General features: G+C 35.4%; 1 protein-coding gene across 8 annotated transcripts in view; it reads right to left on the reverse strand.

The window, feature by feature from the left end:
• FUT9 (fucosyltransferase 9) overlaps positions 1-24,683 on the reverse strand; it is a 104,761-nt gene that overhangs the window by 23,975 nt on the left and 56,103 nt on the right. For 3 of the 8 annotated variants that reach the window (XM_077782296.1, XM_021545238.3, XM_077782297.1), the window contains exon 2: positions 7,917-8,010. The exons of 4 other annotated variants lie outside the window; for them this stretch is intronic. In XM_077782296.1, coding sequence (XP_077638422.1) covers positions 7,917-7,983 — 67 coding nt within the window. In that variant the 5' untranslated portion in view covers positions 7,984-8,010. Of the gene's footprint in view, positions 1-5,532; positions 5,689-7,916; positions 8,783-24,683 lie in introns of those variants that run through there. One more of the 8 variants, XM_077782298.1, reaches the window with a different exon arrangement.

Here is a 24,683-nt window from a genome sequence, read left to right on the forward strand (position 1 = left end):
GCCAGTGAAGGACAAACTCAGATTTACTGCACAGAAGCTATAAACTATGATGGAAATGAATTTCTTATTTTCATTGGACAAGATGAATTGTGTCCTTTGTTCTCTATTCTCTCTTCATAAACTGCTTCTAAAATGATTTTTTGATGCATTGTGCATAAAACTATATTTTGATCTATGAAAGTTCAAAGATACTCGACCACAAAATGTTTAAATTTTTTTTTTCTGTTATAAGCTTTTCAACACAAAAATCTATCTTGGGAAAGCTGAGTTTGCTAACATTTTCTCAGCAATGTTTTTTTGCCATATTTGAAACAAATTTTCAGGGAAGCGCAAAGATGCTTTAATGTCAGTGTACTTCATTAGGGAGAGATTAGTTTGAAAGATTTCCATTTTGCTCAGGACAAAAAGGGAACATTTCAATATCTCAAAAAATTTTCAGAGGACAAAAATTATCCCAGCGATCATAAAGGTTCCCTTAATGGCTGGAGGATTTGTTCTGCTCTCAAGCTTGATGGAGAGATACACAAGGTCAGGATGCTGTCAGGGTGGGATATGACAACAGCATCACATCCCTCTCATGAGCTGTATGACTGTATGACCTTCTAAAAGAAAGTAAGAGGGGAAGAAATGTATCTCACCTTAATTACAGCCTGAGTAATTAGTAGTTTCTATTAGGAGAAAATCCAGCAACTGTTGCTCTAGCAGCAAGCACCCACAGGAGTACCAGTGTCCCCTAAGCTTCCCATTGTCCCCAAAGATTTTAGGTAAGGGCGCCTCAGAAGACCTGTCTTAAAAAGCTTGTACCTGAACATGCACATGTACAATGCTTCTACAATACAATGCTTCTCCTTATGGTGGTAACCCAGATATTATGCTCCTACTAACAGATTGACCTGCTCTCTTAACTGTCCCTCTATTATTTTTTTTCCTTCTACTGTTCCCTTTTCATAATTCTTATGACCCTGTTTTCATCTTTACTCCTTTCTTTTTGGGGCAAGGTCAGAACCTTTCAATTTCTTAGAATTAGAAATTACTAAGGAAATCTGTCAGCTCCAGCAACATACAAACCACTTCACTGAAGTATCCAAATAACACTGCCAATGCCTCTTTTCCTAGCCTTTGTCATAATTTAGAGTGTTTTTATTTACTGAGCATTTACATATTTTAAGACACATTAGCAGAACTTTGATTGTTCTTGATAGGGCCCAGCATATTCATTCAACAACAATTATTTCATACATGGAAATTGGTGAAATAGAGATCTATCAAAAGACTAGGAGAAAAGAACTTGGAAGCATTGTATATTTTTTTCCTTTGTGCACTATTCCTTTGAAAAAGGGGAAAGATTATCAGTGGTCAGACAGGGAATGTTAAAGAACTGGAAGCCTTAAGACTTCAAGAGTGCTCAGGAGAGAAAGGATCTCCAGACTCATCCAGAGTAAAGGTGGCAGAACAGAGGCAGTTTCTTGATAGTTATTTTTATGTTAAAGACATAATATATATATGTCCTATTGTGCTATTTATTCTGTGGTTTTGGATCAGAAGTGAAGGATCATGACTTTGCTATGCTATTTATTATGCAGAATTAATTTCCATGCCTATGCATGTTTACACGAAGGGTGCTGCAGTTACTTTCATGGAGACAAGGTGCAGGGTACATTACATCCCTGACATTTCATGTAGGCTCTTAATCTTACAATGCATTTTATACCACCCTGACTCTACTCATTCATTACTAGAGTTGGACCTTGTTACCCCAGCAGCAGACACTCCAAATTAAAAATGACTGCAGGATCTAATCAATGACACTTTCAGATGTAATCATTACCCAGTTAATGAGCATGAATTAAAAATCCCATTAATTTGGTTATAACACTTTATTTTGCACAATCTTTCTGGACCTGTGATTGCAGGCTTTGTGTAGATCACCATCCAAATGATGTCTAAAGAGGCTGACTTGGAACAGAGGCTAGACAGAGTTAAAGGAATAAAGTAGGTATTTATTAAAAGGTTTTCAAGGGATACACTTTGGGCAGTATAAGGGCCTGGCCATGGCTCTGCCCAAGATGGACACAAGATGGACCCAAGATGCACAACCGGTCATGAATTTTCACACTTTTATAAGTTTTGGTCCATTTACATATTGGGGTCAATTGTCCAGTTACAGCTTCAGGTTGTGAAGTCCCATCCTCCCAGACTGCTCGCCTCAATTCACCATTGTGTATACTTGAGCCTAAAGATGCAACAGCCTCCTTGGTTCTCAAGATGGAAAAGGATTGTTTTGTCTAACTATACAGTTAGACAGAGTGTTTGCTAACATGTTATATGAAGTTCAGAGTCACACACTAAGGCAGTACAGAATCTAAAAAATATGAAAGCTAAAACTTAAGGCATCACAAATACCTCATTTGAAATAAGATGCATTATGTTCTTCTGTTTGTGTTCAGCTCTGTCTGTTCCCAAAACAAGTTTCCTCACTGTCCTGCTTCTCAGATCTTCTGGAAGACTCTGGCTGCAGGTGAAAGCACTGTGACCAGTGATGATGCTCTGAACCAAGCTGATTTTCCCTATGTTCCTCAACATGCCTGGTCCAGAGCCTGAAGCTGGCCCAACATCTACCTGGTCCTCTTCTGATCTTTAGTGAGGTTCCAAACTGGACTTCACTTTTAATATGCCTAAAATACAATTGTAAGCTTTCAATATGTGTATGTAATTTGGAATCACTGTTCTCAAACTTTCCCTTTTGACTGGCCACAGTATGACCACTAAGCTATAAAGATATCTGTACACCAATCTGGTCAATTTATGATTCCACATCAAGCAGCATAATAAACAAAACCACAGAATGATATAGAGCATAACTATTATCAAACTGAGTACAACACACAAAAAAAAATATTCATTCTGTAGCTGCCAGGGAAGAAAATCACTTAGACAAAGCAAAGCAAGGGAAGCTTAATAAATAAATGATATAGGGAAGGCAATTCTTAGCCCTTTCCCTTTTAACTTTAATGGAAAAGTCTCCTAAGAAGAATAATTCCAAATAGCTGCTTGGGGTAGACTTTTTTCTAAGGGTAAAAAAGATAGGGGAAGCACAAATATGGACTTTCCTTTTCTTCACTGATCAGCACTTTGCCTTTCGCTTTGAAAGCTGTTGTTACTCCCTAAATAAACTCCTTGTTACTCCACTTTTCTATAATAAGGGTGGCAGATGTTTGCTATCGTGTGTCATAAGTCTGAAGGTGTATTTTGGTGGTAAATACAGAGTATGAAACCCACTATTTGGATGTCATTCCCACAGTTCAACTAACATGCTGTCACTGTCATTTTAGCATCCTAATCACATCAACATTGTCCTCTGTGACTCTCACTCACTGCAGATTTCCAATAAAAATGTCTGTGATGAAGGAAGCAGCATTATTGCAATCAAACAGCTGAACAACATCTCTAATCCTAGCTTGTTCAACATCCCAGACACACTATAGAACATAGTGAACAGCTAAACATGGCAGGAAAGTACACCTATGCTGTGAACTGCTCTGCTTAGACAGCTACTGAGAAGCAGTCAAACATGGATGAGAAATGCCAAATTTCAGTGCACCTCACTCCTGGGACACTATAACATTGGAAGATGGTAAAGAAAGAGCATAACAAATATAATTTCTGCCTCTTAGTATCTTTCCTGCATGCTTGCATACAGGCATATGAATTTCCACACAAAAACATCCCACATCATAAAATTACTCAAAATGTTTTCACCATTGGTTTTGATTCAATTTCATGGCAAACCTAAATCCAGGAAGCCTGAAGTTCCTGGGTTCTGCAGCACTGTGCAGAACTGCACAGAGTTAGGCAGAAATGTTTCTCCAAGGAGATACATTTCTAGGAATCACAGCATTACTGCAAAGTTTGAAAAAATAATGTACTCTACCCCAAAAACTAAGATGAAAAAATATGGTACTGATTGCAAAAAATCCTATTAGGAGACTGTAGGAAAGAAGCTCCTGAGTTTCACTGCTATTTCCAATAGAGTATAAGAACTTGCTGCTTGTTCTCTCAAGGCAGAGAGCTCTTAACATGGAAGGTTTGAAATAGTCTTGAACAAATGCTCTTTCCTACCTTTCCTAATTTTTTTCTTCTTTTGATGCCACATGGGTCTGAACCATGACTGCAGCCTATTTTGTGTCAGGAGCAGAAATTGTGCTGGACACGTTTGGCTGCAATGCGTCATTAGGAACTGGTTTAGGAACTGAGGAGACCCAGAGTAAAAAATATTCGAGTGATGCTCTCTGTGATTTGGAACTCATCAGAGGTGTGGAATGAATATAGTCTGAATAGTTCCAGCTCTATTATTACAGAATTACTGCTCTAATTTGGAGAAATTTGCCACTGATTGGATGTTCCTGTCTAGTTTTACTGCATGGTAAGTCTATGTTAGTTAGCATGTGTGGTGAAGTATTTTCTGCAAATTGTGGTGAGTTTTTTTTCTTTTCTCCTAAAATGATCCATGAATTTTACACTCCTATCCTTTGTTGACATCTCTACCAGTGAGAGCACTAGTGAAACAAAATCATTTTCCTCTTCCCCAGTAATGGTATACACATTGCTTTCTGCACCTTTGGTGAAGAAAACAATGACTATGGTTTGCCAGCACCATCCTTGCTTCTAAAATATGAAGAAACATGAATAATATGTTTATTTTGTGCAAAAAATACAGAAACTATACAGAAACTTTTATTCTGCTGGGGAAGGATATATTGAAGTCTAAAAAAGATTTCAGAGCTACTTATGCTATATATAAATAAAAGTGACTCTTTCCTTATTCTGTTATTAAAGAAAAAAAAAAAAGCTTAGGATCCTTGCAGATCTCTCAGATCTAGAATACATTCTTGGGTGAAAACTTTATTCTGAACCATCAAAGCCGTCTGTTCTGAACAGAACATTGATCTGCAGCAAGTCTTCCCAAATGCACATGGAGCTCCCATTCACTTTCTAGCCTCTTCCACAGTTTTTTCCTCAGATTGCCAATCTCACTACTTAATCAAGGCATCAGTTTTCAGCATTGCTCCCAAAGGATTGCTGAGTGTTACAGCAATTGTCCAGCTTTGGAAATCCTGGTATAGCCAGATATGTTACCTGTAAACAAACATTTTTTTTTAAGAAATTGTAGAAAGCATAATGGCTAGTCTGGTATTTAATTTTGCTATAAATGAAAGATTTTTGTCACATAAATAAAATCTCCCTCTACACCAAAAGGAACATGTTTATTTCACTGTAAACTTCTTTACACTTTCCAAGTATCATTTAATTCCTACACATATAAAACTATACTTCAGACTGCCATAAAAGAGAAGCTTTGATGTCACTTCTGACAGAAATTAGAAATGAGAGCAACCTATCATAAGTTTGAGTGTTGGTGACATTTTACCTGGTCTGCTTCAATGTTGAAAGAGCTGATGGGGACACTGGCAAGTCAGATCTTATGCCTTGATTTAGTTTCCTCAAACAAAAAATCGAGTTAAAGAGACTCACCTTCTTTGTACAGCATTCTGAAAGTAGTTACGGAAATTATAATGTAACTAATATCATGTCACTTTCTCTTGTACTGACTGAATCCTCTGTTAAGTGAATAACTGGGATCTGTGACAGCTTTGGGCTTGCAAATCAGTGCAGATGAGATTCAGCAGACTGGAAAAGCAAAAATCAAAAAGTGCTCTATCAGATTACTTCCTAATCTCAGTGTCGTGTCAAGTGCACCTGTAGTAACTGCAGAAAAAACTCTGAATTGCATTTCTGGTAGGTCCAGATCACCAGATCATAGCCTCAATGTGTTTGATTTCCAAATAAGACCAAAATAAATGATTTTAGTTCAGATATAATGGGAGCACTAGCTGTAATTTACCTGAGCTGATGTATCCAACCTTTCAGCATGGCTTTAAGGGGCTGGCTGCACTGGTGGCCTGAAAACCAGCACGGAGCAGAGCTGGCTCACTTCTTGAGTATGGACAGATCCACTATGCAGCAAAGATCTTACACAGCATAGACATTGTGGCAGTCCTTATGAATCACAATTCATTAGCACTTCTACTACTTCACACAAAAGGGCAATGGGGTCAGAACTTTGCTCATAGGAGGCTCGTACAGGTAATAGTAAAACACTGCATGGATCTTGTGTGTAAAGGATTTCCAGTTTGAAAGATTGTCATGCACTTTCTTTTATTGACACCAAGTTTTTTAAGTTGAGAAAATACATTTTCTATTCTAGTATGACTTCAAAGCCTAGAAAAAGCAGTTTTTAGTCCCAAGGTGATATGAAGAAGGATTACACTGATGGGCACAGAGGAAAAGCAGACTAGGCAAATATACTGCAAGCTGATATGGAGTACAGCTATTATTATTACTGTTACATTTTGTCTGCCTTTATAAACTGTATATATACACACTTGGTAGTAGAGTAGAATTAGCAGTCTCTGTTCATCTATTCATTACTTTCAGATATACTTCAAGTGCTTTTTTAGTTGACATGGATCTAAACCCAAAGAAATCAATAAGAACAAGTAGACTATAGCAGTTGCACATTAGATTAAAAGAAAGTATGTAAGGAGTTCTGTCCCATGTTAAGTTCTTTCTTACTGCATTATCAGTGTAGTTATGCCATTGTAGCACTTTGCTATTAAAATTCATTAACAAAGGTTATTTTTTAGAAAGTATAAATTCTAAAAGTTTTCAGTTGTGCCATTGTCTCTGAGGCAAAAGTTACCCTAAAATTCCTTGTTCAGTTTTCTTCTCTCAGCTACTTCAGATTATTTCCCCAAAACATGATTTTCAATTCAGAGCTATCTTTTTAATGACATATGAATTAGAGCAGTGATCACAGATAATTATTTTTTTCCATATTATAACTTTAATATGGTCTTATTAAGCTCACAATATTGTTTTATAAACTTAATTATAAGGATAATAAGGATGAATGAAGACTCATTGCTATTTTCTTTCAGAATAACTTCTCTGTGGGAGCTAAAGAAAAAAGCTAAAAAAAGGCGTGACAATAAGAAGATTAAATATTAAGTGTCAGCAAGTGTTTTTATTTCTCTGCAAAGACTTATATATAAAATTAGCTTTTTAAAGATTCTTACAGAGTATTTTATAACTGGTTTACATGGAGTATAAATAAATCACCTAATTTTGGACTAGCCATTTAATAAAGAATCTTAATTAACTCTTTTACACACAAAAAACCTGTTAACTCTTACTATGCAAGTCTAATGATGATGGCCACATTAAATTCCTGATTTAGTACATACTAATGGTTTTGAGAACAGCTTGAGCTATATGTTGCAGAATTCTACAAAATCCCAAGTCAAAATAGTAAGGTTGGTGAAATTCATCCTCTTTGTGGAAGGAATAAGGTCACACTTTAAAAAATCACCTGACATAGATATGCATTAGAAATCCACCACTGATTTCAAAACAAACCTAGACATTTTAATTTGGACTTCAGTCTTCTGAAAGTTAGGCATGTTTTCTAAATTGGTCATATAATCTATTTTCATATTTAGGGAGAGAGACTACTCAGTAAGTAATTCAAAAAATAGCTGTCTTTTATGGAGACTAGATGGTTATTTTTTATTTTCTCTGGGGATGTAGAGTTATTAATTCTTTTTGGAGTTAAGTGGAGGAAGTAGGGTCAGTTCTTTCTGGATTGGCAGGTGGAAAATGTAAGGAGCATGTCTTAAATGCTGTTCTAGAAAATAGGAGAATAAAATCCAAATACCTTCTCTGTGTAATTTGTGTTCTTATCTTCCAGGAAAGAAATCTAACAACTGAGCTGTAAGGAGGAATTCAGAAATAAAGGTCTTTGTGCATCACAGGTGAGACTTAAATACTTGGCTACTGTAACAGAATGTAATTCTCACCAGTACATTGTGGCTGTGGAGACAAAATCTTCCATCTGTGATGCATCCTAGAATACAGCAGCTTCATGAGACAGATTGCAGAATGGGTAAATATCTGTTTTAAAATGAAACAAAACACATTTTAAGGTCATCTTGTGATGTCATAAGTCAGTGCTTTCAGCTACATGTCAGTTAAGCATACTTCCTTGTCACCCTGATTCTTAAGATTTTCTAAAGCCTTCTGAGTTTACATTCTGTTGGAGAACTTTCCCACACATTTTCTATAAACAAGATATTGTTTTGCATTCCTTCGTGGGGGTGGAGGAAATTGATGTACTGGTGGTTGGTCCAATGTCTTTGGAGAGGTGGCCCATTCACTCTCCAATCCACTGTCACCTTTGAAAAAGTATAAAGGTTGGAGTCAGAATAATAAACTTCCTTCTTCTTTTGCCTCGCCATCGCAGCGGCTCGTGTTGTGCTTTTTGTGTCCTATAGCGATACTTCCTCTCCATGCTGATTTACGTAAAGTTCTGTCATGCTCCAAAAATCATGAGGGGATGAGATATAGGGAGAACACATTTTGATTTGAGAATTCTAGGGGAGTAATGAAATGTCCTCGGGCTTTTGGTAGCACAGTCACAGTAGAAAGGTCTGTGGCTTCCTCAGAGCCAAGGAGCCAATGTGTGGATTTCCATGCTAGAGACCTCACCAACAATTTGGATGAAGAGGTCTCCAGAGACAGAAAGCCTACATGGCAGCTGAGAGGGTAGACTGTCCCACAGGTGCCTAAACATTTGAACTTATGAACATGAAGCTGTTGCCTAAGTTATCTTCAATGAGACTGTGACTCTCTAGGCTCTATATAAAATATTTCCATTAGTGACTGTATGTTAAATGTTTGACTTTTATGTAAGGGCCTAAAAATTCAAGCAATAAACCAAGGGAATTTAGCAAATATTCTGGGTATTATATTAAGCATTAATATTCATACCTTCAAATTCTGCCCTCTCCATGCCTTGTACTTGTTTTTGAAAATGAGATTTTAGAAACGCTTTCATAACTTACTCTGAAAAACTACCCTCCCATTTCACTAGAAAAGTGCGTAAGTTTTATTGGTTCAAACACTGACTTAATTTTCATAACATCAAGTTTGCCTTTAAAGAAAGAATAAAGGAGAGTGTAAATACTAATCTTTTAGGGCTTTGATATGTTTGAAAACAGAATCCAATTAAATCCCTATAGTTGCTAATCTTTGTCTTAATAAAGTTTCTGTGGGTGTTATTGGCTGTTTATATCATGAAAACATGGAGAAGCAGTATGATTATTTTCATATTTGTGTTCAGATATTTTACCATTATAAACACATGAGAAATCCTGCTTGAATCTATTCAATATATAAAAAAGCAAATAGTTTTAAAAAGGAGAGAAGGTAATTAATTTCACTTCTTAATGATGCTCCTAATTTAAACTATGCAAGAGATGTTTAATGGGTGAGAGAAATGTTGCAGAAAAAAACTGTTCTTCAGTTAAACAGACAAAATGAGAATTAGTAGAGTTTGAATCTATTTGCACATCTTCAGCAGACTTACTCTGTGACCTTAACCAAAATATTTGATTTTTTATGCCCTGCAGTTTTTCTATAAAACATGAATAATAAGAGTCAACTTGCTGAGAAATTGTGGGTCTTAATTGTTTACTATTTATATCTTCTGAGGGAATACAGATAGGATTGCAGAGTGTGATGAATGATCAACTTTCTTTTGCTGTTACCAAGCTCTGCTATTTTTGCCCAGCTATTTGATCATACAAAAATTTTTACTTTTTATATCCAACAACTGCCCTGACTGAAATGCATTGAGAAACAAATGTGAAGTCCTTCTCATGTCTCTTAAATGCAATTAATGCCCAAATTACTCTCAAAAGCAGTAGAGAACAATAATGTTCAAGTCTATCTCCACTGATTGTACCTGCCAGTTCTACAGGAAGATGAGTAAAGAGTGTCTTCCAGGTAAAATATATTTACTGCAATTTAATGGTTTAACCCCCCCCAAATCACCGTGAAACTAAGCTTCAGGCTTAGTATGCAAGTCCTGGAGAATGGAAATAAACCCACAACTTTCTGCTTCTGATTGAGCTGGTGAATACACTCGTGGTCAACAGAGAAGATTTGTTTTGCAGATGATGAGTTCCTGAAGCACAGGTCTGGCCCACACAGCTGCTGGATCTGAGTGCCCCACACAGAACATTAAGCAAACCTCTCAAGCTTGGTTACAAGAAAAAGGCTACATAGGTACCAAATGCACTCTAATGGCTGATGACTTGTTCAGAGAAATTACAGCGTAATACTTGTGATGAACGAGTACTGCTACTTCTAAGCAACAAGTAATTGCCAACAAATATCCTCAAAAATTTCCTACATAGTCCAAGAGAAAGAGGTTAATGGTATTTTTACAAAAACATTTTCTTATAGTTATTGGTCTTCATGTATTGTTACTTTGGATTGGGGTGTGCGGACAAAGGTCTTCAGGTTTTTTAAATATCTGATGCAGCCAAGCAAGTGGAACTTCCCACTTGATTTATTTGTCAGCATAAACTAGGAGAAGGTGCATGTATCCTTTCTGGTTACAAAAAAATAATTATTTTGAATAGAAAAAATTCTAATGCTTTCACACAAACTATGTAACAAAACAACAAAATTAGTACACTTTCCAATCTACATTTAATCCTGCTCTGTGGAGTTTGCATGTATGCATACTCATGAACAGTAATATAAAATGCAGACATCAGAAAAATTCTATACCTTGACTATAGACTAAGTTGATCCTGAGCTGTTACAAACAGGGTGCAAAGCAGTGTACATAATACAGTGTATATAGAACATGTCTGTACATGTCTTCTCTACCTTCTTTTAAAATCAAAATCTGAAGGACAGTGCCACTACCTAGGATGTTACAGACTATGAAGAGCATTTTATTTCAAAACTTCAAGCAGCAGCTCAGGATATAAATTCCATCATGCCATTACAAATGTGAAATTAATCCAACAAACAAACAAACAAACAAAAAAAACACCCAAAAGAAAATAAAATCTATGCACAATAAACACAGATAAAAAATGGTTTATGAAAGTGCTGTGGTAAAGAAAATAACACAATAAAATAATTAGAAAATATCACAATAAAATAATTAGAAAATCTGGAATAAAGTTTGCTGTTTAATTATTTACTTATTTATTTTATTTATTATTTGAAATGATAATTTAATCCTTGTAATTTAAAATGTTATTAGTAACATGCAAAAATAAAATAAGCTTTTCTGTGATGAAGAAAACCAGCCGTTTCAGGACAGAATCATAGTCTCTTTACAGGCTTGAAGAGAATTAAACATTTGTCAGTGTGACAGGTCTTAAATTCACAGAAAATAATACCGGGATGCAAAAAATAAAATTTCATATTATTGAATGCTAAGGACATCACAGCCACCGGGCATGACAAGTGACAATGACTGATCTAAACCATGTAGTAAGTATGTTAAATAGTGTTTTGAGCAAAGTAAGAGTGCAAACTAAACACGTCTCCTATTTATGACAAAAAAATTTTGAATGCCCTTAGAAGGACAAGATGCAGATATTTTTGACCAATATGATCATATTTTTAATTTGCCAAATACATTTACAACCCTGGAATACATTTGCAATCTATCAGATTAATCCAACATTATATAAGTGTCAGATATGATTTGAAGAAACAGAAGGAAAAGATGCAATTAGAATATAAAAAAAGGCACAATATGTTTATTCTTTTTTGAATTCCTGCTGTCTAGCTTTCCCATGCGTGTGTCACACCTCTCCAATCTGACCTTCAGGGTAAAAAACCAAATGTGAAAAACATGAGGTTTCTTATTTTGTACACAGAGCCTTTTTTGTCCTCTCCTAGCTATTTCAAATCCATTAAATATTTCAGTTGTAGTTTGGGTATTTTCAGACCTACATTTGATTTTTATCTGGTTCATACACTAAAATATTTCTCTTAGTTCCTTATCATTGACCTTCTCAGCAAAACACCTCTTGGTTAGCCTCTGGTTTTCTCCGCAGTGTGCCAAATTCTCCTTCAAAGCTGAGTCAAAGCCTTTTGAATATTACCAGCTTGCTGGTGTGTAGGGTAAGGATTTCAGCTGAGTGTTGTAGCTTACATTAAAACTGTCTGGTGTGCTAAGGGTACAACTAGGCCTGCACCAAGCACACAGCAGGCCTTGGAGAACAGCTCCAGGGGATAACCGCCACGCTGCACACCCTTACCTTCAAGCAGCTGAAGAACACTTGGCTTAAAGCATTCAGTAGATGTGTTCTTAAAACGCCAAGGCTGTACTTCAGGAACACAAACTAATTTAAAATGGAATTAGCAGCTACTTGCTATAGTGAGATGTCCCAGTGAGAGACTCTTCAGGATGCTCTGAGCAGTTTTTTACACAAAATATTGAAAATGAATTGCAGCACAAAATCTCTTAACTCCCTACGCTTACCAAAGGCATCTTTTCCCACTCCCTCTCTTCCAATAGACTTTTTTTTTAGATGTTTCTGTTTACCCCCTCAGAGAAATCAAAAGGGATTGTGTATCTTTGCTCTTTTTTTTGCTCCATCTGATATTGCCTTAGCTCTGAGTCACCTACATTCTCCTGAGCTCTCAGACTGATCTTGTCTAGGAATTGTACTCATTAACTCAGCTGAAACAAGTTTACAAAGACATCACTAGCATAATATACAGAGTACAGAGTCAAGGTCAAGTTGCTTAACATATGCATTTGTTCAGCTGTTTTTGAAATTTCTTCTGCAAATGTGAGCCGGGGGACTGAGTGGGCTTGCTCAATGCTCTTGGAGATCCCAAATGGTCTAATTCAATGTAAGCTTCTTGCATCTGCAAAACTGTTTTTAGCTTTAAAATTTTTTTGCTGTTGTTTTAAAGACTATTTTAAAATTTTAGCTACTACAAATAGAAAAGATAGTGCTAGAGTGTATTACATTATCTGAGAAATAATTAAATACATGAAAATAGTAGCTGTACTATAAACATGTGTGGAAAACAGTAGTTAAGGAATGAAGTTGTTATTTCCTGATGACTCTAAACTATGATATATATGTTAGTCCCTTTTGCTCAAACTGAAAATCTGAAGTACTTTTTTTTTATACAATACATTTTATTATTCAGTGGAATTTGACTTGCACTTTTGTGTTAGGAGTCATGTCCTGCTTAACAGATGATGGATAGAGCCTATCTCAAACTGAATTCATTTGGGTCATCAGATAGCTCAAACTTTTTTAAGTCTTTGCAAAACTATATGACCACAGAACCCCCTTCTTTATAAAGATGTAGTTTAACTAGTTTATGTAACACTTAGTTCTAGTTTCTAAAATATTATAGTAATAACATACCTTTTGTCAAGTTCCTGGGGGGCTCCATCAAAACAAATTTGCATTGTGTTTGCAATATGAGCATTCCCTTGCAGGTGGAAAACTTGCCACAGGAAATATTTTGCCTGAGCCAAGATACAGTAAATGATGGCAGCAAAAGAGGAGAAGAATGGTAAGACAAAAATAGAGGAAGGAAGATCATGCATTTAAATATGCAGTTCTCAATGGCTTCAGAAAACTTAAAGTATCTATCTAGATCAAACATCCTATTTGCTAGTGAATTCATAGCAGAGTGCTCTCTCTTTTTTTTTTGGTGTTTTTTGACTTTTCTTTCCTTAGTTGTTAATGGCAAGATTGACTCGAGGAGCCTGTTGTAGCATTAAAGGGCAACCTAGAGGGAACTTGAAAGGTGTTTGCTACCACAGCAGCTATATGAGCAAAGATGGACAGGTTCCAAGGTGAGTACAATGGCAAAAACATAAAGGCTGACTCTGATGTAGTAGGAAACAGAAGAAGGAGAAAGAGCTTCAGAACAGAAGCGAGCCTTTCATATCAACTGACACAGATATTTTGGCAGCTGTATTTTATATGAGCAGAGCAGTGCAGCGAGGAGCCTGGGCAAAAGCCTAAGAGAGCAGAGGAGGCCTTTAGCAGCAATGAAACAAAACACAATGTAAGCTCATCTGAAGGAACCACCTGGCTTTATCATAGCAATAAAGGTAATGGAAAAGGAGAAATTAAAATTTTTCTCTTGCAAGTTAAGGCATCGCTGTTTTTTTAATGTTTGGATTATCTGAAAAATCTGCAAGCACATCATGGCAATCCAGTCTAATGGTGGGAAGGGATGGAACATCTAGGTAAGAAAAACACAGAGTATCCCCATGTCCACACACTAAGTCATTGTTCTTATTGCTGATCCTCATTTTATTCCCTTTCTTTCCAGTGTACTTTACAAATATTCTATATAGCAAATATTCTCCAGCATGGTCTTCAATCTCTCCTGGCTGATTTCTGTTTGCTTGGTGCTTGCTGAATACTCTGAATGAATAATCTGAAATCTTTAAATCTAATTGCATTATTTATTATGTTATTGAGTAGACAACTAACTCCGCACTTAGCCTCCGAGATGTTAGAACTTGAGTGGATGTTGACTTGGCTGCTACAAAGGATACCATTGTCTTTTTCTCCTTCTGCAGTGTGACTACCAGAATGAAGGTACTGTCCCCTTAGTCCTTTTAAAGAAGAGGCCTTTTCTACAGGATATGGCCTCTCAAAACACATGTGAGGAAGGAGGTTTATAAAATCCATTTATACTTCACAAGTAGAAGCCAAAAGGCATTTATAGCCAATAACGGGGATTCTGGATGAATTATGTTTCAATAATTGCATTGGTCCTGAGTTAAATAATTTTCTTGCTCATTTTTCTATCATTTTTTCTCCATCAAATTACAAGTATGAATCTGAGTGCAAAATAGCCCTAAGATTGCCTGGCATACTATAATTCTTTCCCAAACGGAAAGATTCCATCCCAGATAACACTCACTAATCGTCTTACCATCCTGCAACCACTCACTTCACTTTTAACATTAATCTCCAAACTGAAATCATATTGAACACTCTTTGAAATACATCCTTCACAGGTATTAGGAATAATTTCCTCTGGTCTGAACTCATATGCATCTTCTATTCATTTAAGTAGGCAGCAGAGTAGCCACTTTTTTTCTGGCTTTTCTGCCTTTTCTTATAATCCAAATCTTGCGGCAATTTTTGTAACTTTTTTCTAATGAAAGGAAGTTGAAGAATGGGAGAATACAGTGCTCAGAGTTATTTGTCTTAAGAACTAGAAAAGGATTCAGGCAGATACAATTTAATGCTGCAATGCCTAAAACTTCCACACTTGGAGCCAAGCATAACATTTGCACTGAGGGGTGCACTGTGCTACTGAGAAGGGGAGCACTTGGAGTTGGGTTTGCAATATAAAAGCAGGTGCCCTGTTCCCTTGAATGAGTGGGACATCTGGATTTGCACTTAGCAGCAGCTGAAACTATTTGATGCTTAAACCAGTTCAGAGCTGGTCAATCTACGACTCCATTTTGCTTACAAGTAGGCATATTCAGATGGTAGGGGTCATGTCTCTTAAACTGGAAAATGGGTCCTGAAGCCCAGCCCCAGACCTTGGCTACCAAATAAGGTGTTAAGTGGCCTTCCCTTCCTAGGATGTGAAGAATACATGATTGTAGAGTACAGCACTCATGATTGTTAAGGCTGGAAAAGACCTTCAAGAACATCAAATCCAAATAAGAGCAAGTATTTTCAGAAGACTGTCCTAGCCAACAAACTCATTGTGGAAAGATGTTGGTAAAACAACTTCTATTTTTTCACCTGTTGCATTTCATCAGCCAAGAATATGAAAGAAATGGAGGGTGAAAGGCTTGTGTTTTTTCCATATCTCACTAGTGCACAAGTTTGTTGCTGCAACACACATCTAAAAAAGAGTATTCTAGAGGTATCCTGCCAATATGCTCAATTATAGGTAGTCAGTAAATATAATGTTTGACCTGGAGATAATTGAAAACATAAGAAGTAAATTCTTCCTGTGCTGAGGAGGCATAAAGCCAGAATAGTTATAATTGCCTTCAAAACAGGAGCTTCACCCATGAAGCTTGGCTGCTACCTTGAATTTAGACGCTGAAATTATTATTTTTTTCCATTTGAACCTGCAGAATCACTTCAGCAAAGCAGAATTACTCATGACCTTAACGTTGAACACAAAGTATTTGAATGGTCATGGACACGAAGCAAGATATATGATGCTTAATAATGGAAGTGGAATTTTCCAAAGTTCCTGTCTGGGTTAGTATAAACTTGTCTCCCTTATCTGTCAACACATATATACAACCAGCATGGCTGCTTTGGTTCCAAATTAGAATGTCTCTATCTGCTTCAGATCTGATGGGAAAGCTCTCTTCTCTTTGGGAAAGAACTTTGCAAATCTTGCAAGCCTTTTTAAACTTTCTCCAGTTTCATCCATGAAAGCCTATTAGTTACTGATGTTTACACTAGGCAAGTTGTCCTCATGGGAATCAGGTAGCATGATACCTTCTAGAACAGAAATAGTCTCTTGAAACCTCAAAGCCTTCCTACTTCAAAGTGCTGCTTGTTGCTAATTTATTTCTTGGTTCACATATGTGCAAAAATACCAGTAAGTATCTAAATAGAACTGAAAAACTGATCAAGATTTACTGGTAATCTATTACAAAAAGGTACAAAATACTACATAATTGTCCTTATTAAGAACTAAAATGTTTCACAATTATTTAACAATTTTATCTCCTTTTGCTGAATGTAAATTCAGCCCATATATAAAATTAAGTAATTAAAAAAATATTAAAGTGAGTGTTTATTTTTTCTATAACACAAATCTGCTGCTTCAGCCTCAATGAGTTTCTCTTCCTGCATCGTTAAGTTGATTGACAGTCAATCCACTTTGTTCATCAAAAGATTTGAGAAAGCCATTTCCACCACAAGTTCTTCTATATTACTTTTAAAACATCAGATAACTTCCTTTATCTTTCTAGATGAAATGGCATTCACTGTATCTCAGGGGGTTTTTTTGTGTTTGTTATCCATAGGTTATCTTAATTTGACATTTTTTTTTGCCAGTTTTCTGCCTCTTTTTCATTGTCCTAATTTAATCTGATCCTGTGATTCTTTTTTCCCTAGAAATGATTTTTTGCTATTTCTCTTAGTTGATAATATAATTTTTCTTGAGCATATTTCTTATGCTCTTGTCTAATTAGCTATGATATAAACCTATTCCACTCACAAAAAAGGCAGTTTATACTTGCTTAATTGACCTACATCATGACACAAAATAGATTTTAATATAATTTACAACATAAACTGAAAATTTAATATTAAACTAGATTGCTCTGTGTTTCTCCAGAATTCAAATTATTTTAAGGATGTTGGTATTCCTTGTTATACTAACTTTCTAAAAGAAATATAAAAGTAATTTTCATTCATATGTGTTGACAATTCTATTGAGCTGTTACTCACGTGTAAAAAGTTAAGCACATGCAAAAGCATTTCACAGGAATAATTTTAAGATAATGATAATCTCTGGGTAGTTATTTAGAGAATATTGTACTGAAGCAATTTGGATTCAAGTGCCCTATTTTTGGTTTGAAAAAGGCAAGACTAAGACACATGCAAATGATTCCTCACACCTACATATGAGTACAAAATTTTTGGTACCAAGCTAGAAAAAGTGAGCATTACCTTTCACAGCTGCAATGTGGGACAATAATATAGTAGCTTGGCCAATAGATTAAAAAAAAAAAAAAGTTTTTTAAGTTTTTTTTTTTTTGTTTGTTTGTTTTTTTTTCTGGAAGTTCTGCTTGATTGAAAAGTTCATGATCAATTCCCAAAAGGAAAGTTATATTTTCCCCAGCATATCCCAGCATATATGTCTGTATCCTCTGTCCTTTGGAGACACTGTAGCTATGTGTAGATAAATATGAGAGAACAGAACAGGCTTAATAAAAATCAACAACAGATTTGTTTGAATAAGGATTGCATGATCAGGATTTTTACTAGCAGGCTGGCAAGTATCCAAGGTTACACATCCTTAGAGGGAAAGAATACACAAAGAGTGAAGACAAGTTGAAATTTAGAGTAAAATTATTTTACAATTTGAGAACTCTTGTCTTGGGAATATATAGCAACTTTATATTTTCACTGTATTTCTACAGTGCTAGTAAAAGCCTGACCTGTGTTGGCCGTAGAATTTCCATCTGTATGTATTAGGGCAAACTCAATACCTTGGAGCTATTCCCTGCTCACTCTTTCCCGTTATTATTCCTAAAACTGACATACATGAGTTGGCAATAGTATAACTAGCACAAGATAAGTGACTTTTTGCTGCATTTTCCCTCATCCGCTTAAGAAAATTAAGTGATATAGCATAGATTTTATATGCAGAAAACTTCTCTTCCAGAGAATTACAAAGTATTTAAATCCATACGTATAGAATTTTTTCTCTGAAGTGAAATGTCCTTAATGTTGCAAATGGGCAGTTCAAACCAGCTCATTTTTGTCCTTTTGTTGGTGAGTCCTTCTCATAAGGGTGATTTATACCACCTAGTGCAGAACTGAACATTTATCTAATCAAAATATTTGCATTGCAAAAATGTTTTTTTTTCCTCTGCACAGGAATTAGAATATACAATCACTATGAAAACTGAAAAAGAACCTGTGCAGAACCTGTCCTACTGACATTACTGTTACTGCACCACCAAAGAAGACACTACTGCCTTATAGAAGAATCCAAATTCAAATACAGGAATAAAATGGGTGAGGGAGATTATCCACAATTAAAACAAAAACCAAACCATCAAAAAAACCCCACACCAAAGGGTTCTTTGCCCAGTCTTTTGCATTGGTATTTAATTTGCATCTGGTTGCAGAAGATGGGAAAAGGAATAGTGAAAGAAATCAAATAAATATATAAACCATTTTATATTTAAGTTAAAATATTTTAAAAATCATTAACTCACTTTTAAAATTGCAGAATAATGAAAACATCAGTTACAAAAACTAGCAGTAAATATGTCTATAATTCAGATTTGCAATTCCACAAATAAACAGCACTTCTCTGTGTCTACCAACTGGTTCAGAGACAGAATGCTTGGTTTTAAACAAAATCATGAAATACATTTTAAAAAATGTAGTTATTTTAAACAAAATCATGAAATACATTTTAAAAAATGTAGTTAGTTACAGATAACCTCTTCTGTTGTTTATAGGTAATCTGTTAGTTTATAGTTTGTAGATAATCTCTTCATAGCTTTAAACTCACCAGTATTCATGGTATACTGTTAAACTACAAATTAACCATCTAAAGTGTTAGGCAGATGCATGAAATGCTGGTTTGGACCTCTTTGTAATCACACCACCTGAGTCTCATTATCTTCATAAACCAAGATTATCCCTTTACACTTGGGCCAGAAGATAAGAGAACGTTAAAAACCAAAACAAAGTCTAATTTCACTAGCATAAGTGTGTATTTTCCCACAGATTTAAGTGAGAAAATGGTTTGTCTTATCTACTACACAATCTGCTACCATCAAGCTACTGAGAATTGATCAGATGGAAAAAAATCACTGCAGAGACAAAGCATGGTCAGAATCAACCCTGTGACAATCGCTGCCCTATTTTCACCTAAGTTCTTACCAATACAAAAGGCTCCTTTTCCTGGAAGTGGATCTGTTAATTTTTTCTCAGTGATCCAAAGTTTGACTTAAATTAGTTTTGCATGAATTTTTTGCATGAATTTCTGTGTAATGGCAATGGTTCAAAAAAGAAAAAATCAAAAGCCATATTGTGGTGAGCAATTCTTGTGTGGAAGCACATCATGAAGGTGATTTTCTCTTTAGTATCATATTCCCTCTCTTTAGAAGTGTATTTTTTTTTTCTTCAGACTCAGTTTTTTTATCTTTAGCAAACACAATATAAGTCAAGAACAATGTGGAGTTCAGATTAACATAATTTCCATTACTTTCTCTAAAATCTGTTAAACAGTGAGACTTTGGGCTTTCATGCACGCTTTTATAAACTGGCACATTTATGCCATGGTACTAGAAAGATGGAGGCACCTGCCTGCTCTTTTGCATTGCAAAAAACCCACTTGATTTTAGTGAGCTAAACAAGCCTCTGAGCGTGCCTTTGCAGGATAAAAGCTTAGTTGCTTCAAACTTCAAGTTTCAAGTGAAAACATGACACACCTATGTCAAGTTTCTTTTCTGTTTTAATAATCTCTTTCTGTAATTGCTTTTGTTATGTGCTCTGTTTTTCATCCTACTTTCTGTAACTAAATTTGTAGTTCAAACCTATGCTTATTTAGCAATTTATCAAAATAAAAACAAAGCTAGCTATGCTGTTTTTGACAAAAAACCCCACAGAATCAATAAAGCAGCTAAAACTTTTTTCAGAAAAATAAAGTCAAACCAACAGGTCAGGCAGAAATTCATAAAAACTGAGACTTATTTAAGCACACACACATAAGAAATCTTAGAATGAAACTGGAAAGGCATAAAGAAAATTGTTTTCTTGCAGATTAGGTACCTATGAAATGTACAAAAAAAGATTACCCAGATATTTCAATTTAAAGTATAATATAGCTGTTTGTCATAGCCTGTAATAGCTCTATAACTGGACATAAAAGAAGTAATGGAGTGACAGGCAGGGAAAAAGTTTCTGTGTTTCTCTGACAGAGTTTTAAACTGCGGGAAACCCTATGAGACTTATGCACTTTATATTTCAAATTATTTGCATTCATCTTCCCATATGACTGTCTTTCCTCTGAAGATTTTTCTTCCCTTCATTTAGTTCTACTCTGTGCATTCATACCATACTGGTTTGCTAGGTGGAACAGTAATGTAAATGTCTTTAAAACTGACTTTCTGATTTGTGAGTTTTGCTTTGAAGATAGAAGGCAAAGTAGTCAGATTTTATGTCAGGCACCCATGAGCCAATTTGACCAGGTCTGTCTATGGAGGAGCTTAAGCTGCTGATTAGCTATAAAAGGAAGTGAGCATTATTGGATGACATAGCATCTAATAGCTTAGAAATCACCAGTTTATGGGATGGCTATAACAATAAAAGGTGGATTAATCTTGCCTTTGTTTATACTCATCAGCCTTCAACTTGATTATTCACCTAGAAATCATTATGCACAAAAGACATGGTCCTTGTGCTGTTTACTCTGGTTAACATAAATAACATGGCCTTGAGCATTTGGAAGCTGACTTTTAGACCATTGCTTTACTTTTTTTTTAACATGGGCGAAACTACTGAGTGATAGTACTGATTGCTTTTGATTTATCTATCTTTTCTTCTGGAGTATGTGAGCTAAGTACTTGACATTCTTCCTCAGGTCTTGCCTCTCATCTCTTGGTTTTGGTCAGCTAAAGACTCTTCCAGATGGTGAATAATCATAATAATAATCAAATCATAATCAGAGAAAAACACTGCAGACTGAGGCTGAGTGGGAGCAGTGTGGTTTCTTGTCCCTAATGATGTTCACACTATGCTCCATGTGCTGGAACTACCTGATCATCCACAATATTCTTATCCTTCTGTTGCTATCTTCCTGGGACTGAAATTAGCATAACTTTTTTTCCTCAAGTGGCTCTACTAACTAGCAATTAAATACAGCTAAAGAACATTCACTTTATAATTTATCTGTGCAACTGGGCTGTCTTATAATTGTTTCAAACTGTACATTATAAATATCTATTATAAAATGCAGTATGGAGGAAAACTTGTGCTGTTGCTAAAAATGCAGCTGGGTCGCTACTATTAATGTAAGTAGAAGTCAAACAGCTTGTTAATTTCAAAGTTTGTTTGCATTTAAATACTTAAATATTCTGAAAATTGCATAAGGAAATAGGATACTTTCAATTGACTTCCCTGTAAAAAACTTACCATTATTTAGACACTTGGATGCCTACTCTATATGTTCACCCGCTCCACCCCTATAAAGTAAAAAGTAACTTCCTTTTTTGTCTTTTCTTTTCCCCCTTGGCCAATAAATCTTCATCTTTCCTTTAGTATAAATGTTTTTTGAATAGATGAGCCCTTTATTTGCCATTCACTGAGGATTTACAAAGTTTTGTGACCAGTGTGGCAAGGTGCTTTGGGAAAACCAGTATGGGATTGTGCAATTAAAGATATAAAACACACATTCACACAAGGGTAGACTGATACTGACAAATCTTGACTCTGACACTTCGCAGCTCTTTGTTTTGGCTTTCCAGCCCAAGTAACCTTCTTCAACCCTTTTTTTGTGGGTGAAGAGTTGGTTTATGTGAATTACCATTTGTAGGAAGTGTGATTCAAATAAAGAGAGGAATAGTCTGAACTGAATTCAAGTGTTGCACAACTTTCCAAAAAATGTGAATTCATTGTGCATCAAGTAGACTGAGCAACTTTTCCTACTTTGCTTTCAGAAAGAATTGACTTGACATCTTTGTGTTATTCTATATATTTTCATGCCTCTGGGGACACTCCTCTGCTTTTTATCATTGCATGTAATTATTTATCTTCCTCCCAGGTAAGTTTATCTACAGCTATCTATATCTTCAGTCTGCAGGTAAAGGAAAGAGTCTTCATTGGATTTCCAAGTTACTCTATAGTAGATCAGTATTTGAACATTGTAGTTTAAAAATAGGCCAGTAGCAACATTGGAGGGATTCTTATATGCTTTTACTCAACTCTTTTTGTAGAAAAGAGACTGTGAGGTGAAACTTTTCTGAAATAAAAAAAATACTCTATAAATATCTGTAGAAACTAGATCTTAGGAATCATATAATCTTCCATTTCTTTTCCAATTCTGCCATTGTATCTATCCTGCCTTGAGGAAGCTGAGACCTCAAGGTCTGAGTGGTGAGAACTCTTGCTCAGTTCACAGCACTTAGCCCAGTTTGATGGATATGAACTCAATACAAGTTTATCAGCTAAGAACAGAATTAATAGGATGGGATTTTTTTGATTGCTACAATTCTGAGATTGCATTTGAGCCCACAATTTTCTTATTAAAATGAAGTAGGGAAACAAAGGCCCACAGGCAATTGCACATAAAAACCCAAGTTTTTACTGCGTCATAAAAAGATGACATATTTACCATAATTTTAACACAGTGTGAAACAAGCAGCAGATATTGGTTTCAGTGAACAAAGCTCCATTTTTTTCTTAGGATCTGGACCTGTAAATTTCTAAAGCAACAATACCATAATGAATACAAAGGTTTCCACCATCTGTTCTGTTTTATAGAGATTATTTGTTGCCCTTGTGATTTTGGGAAGTTTCCAGTAAATATTCCAGCAAATTTGAGCATAGAAATAGCCAGGTATGAAGCATATGACCATTATTGTTTTTGATGTGCTATAAAACATGAAGCAGTGAGGGAACAGAGAGGAGAAGATAAAAATAGAGCACCAAACATAAGGGAACAAATGTTAAAAGATATAAAGAATATTTAATTTTTAAAAAAAATTCACTAAAATTTCACAATTCTATGCCTTAAAAAAGACTAATATTAAGGCTGTGATTTCAAACACATAAAAGCAGTAAATATGCTGTTGGACTCCTCATCAACTGTATAGAAGTCCCTTGTGGCTTTATGAGAAATTGTCCTGCCTGAGAGGAACTCAGGTGACAGTGAGGTGTGGAGCTTGTGACAAAGATGAAAAGATACTGGTGGCATATGTAAAATGGTCAACAGCAAACGACTTTAAAACAGGAGTACAAGGATGACGCTTTAAACTAGGAAAAAATTATTATAAAATCATTATCTTTGGTAGAATTGACAACAAGTTAACACATGGCATATCTATTTCATTTTGTGAGGCACTGCATAAAATTTAGCTTTACTGTATTCATCTGAGTGCCTGAGAGTGTTCTGTTGTCACTGTGAATTAATGAGGTATGCTTCCTCTCATGTGCTCAAAGTTGCAGCAGGAGCAGCCTCAGACTTTCCTATGCAATGTCTTGCATAGGAAGACATTGCATAGGAAAACATAAAAAAAAATCAAAAAGAATTAACAAAGGGCAAGTAGATTTAAAAAAACCAACATTGCTATGACCAGGAGATTCATATTAAGAGGAATAGTGTTTTGAGCAAAATAGAGAAATAGCTGTTCTGATTTCTATTCAGATCCTTGACACAGTCTTCTTTTTGATAACAGAGAAGACTTATATGAAGTAGGATAGTCTAAAAATGATAGAGACCCTTGAAATTTTTTTAATTTTTCACTTGAGCTTTTTTTGGTCCAGTTTAATAATAAATTATTTGTAATCTATGAAATGAAAAAAAAAAAAAAATTCTAGCCACTCCTCCAAATCTGAATGGAAAAAAACAAAATCTCAGGTTTCTTTTTCAGTTTGTTTGAGTTTTGTGAGCAAGTGTTAGATGTTTGTCTAGGGCCTCTAGAATCTGGTATAGAGCTACTGCAAAATTCAGGTTAGAATGTTCATGGCAAAATCAACTCTGCTATCTCAACTCTCAATCTGTACAACTTTGCTTATTGTTGCAATGTTTTCCTGAGTTGCTATTAACATGTTTGACCAGTCAACAAACAAATAAAGCAAATTAAGTGTGTGCTTTGAAAAGAAAATAACAAGGCTGTGATCCATAGTGAAGATGGATCAGGTCGGCAGGGTTACCAGAGGACTAAGGAAATATGTTCCAGTTCAGTATTTGTTCAGAATTTTCTCTTTTCAGACTAAGATAGTCATAAATAAACTAAATTAAAGTAAAATAACATAGGTTGTTCTTGTAAAGGCATCATCTGATATAAAAAAAAAAATACAATGCCTCTT

This window comes from Lonchura striata, chromosome 3 (genome assembly GCF_046129695.1).
Source record: "Lonchura striata isolate bLonStr1 chromosome 3, bLonStr1.mat, whole genome shotgun sequence".
Lineage (NCBI taxonomy): Eukaryota > Metazoa > Chordata > Aves > Passeriformes > Estrildidae > Lonchura > Lonchura striata.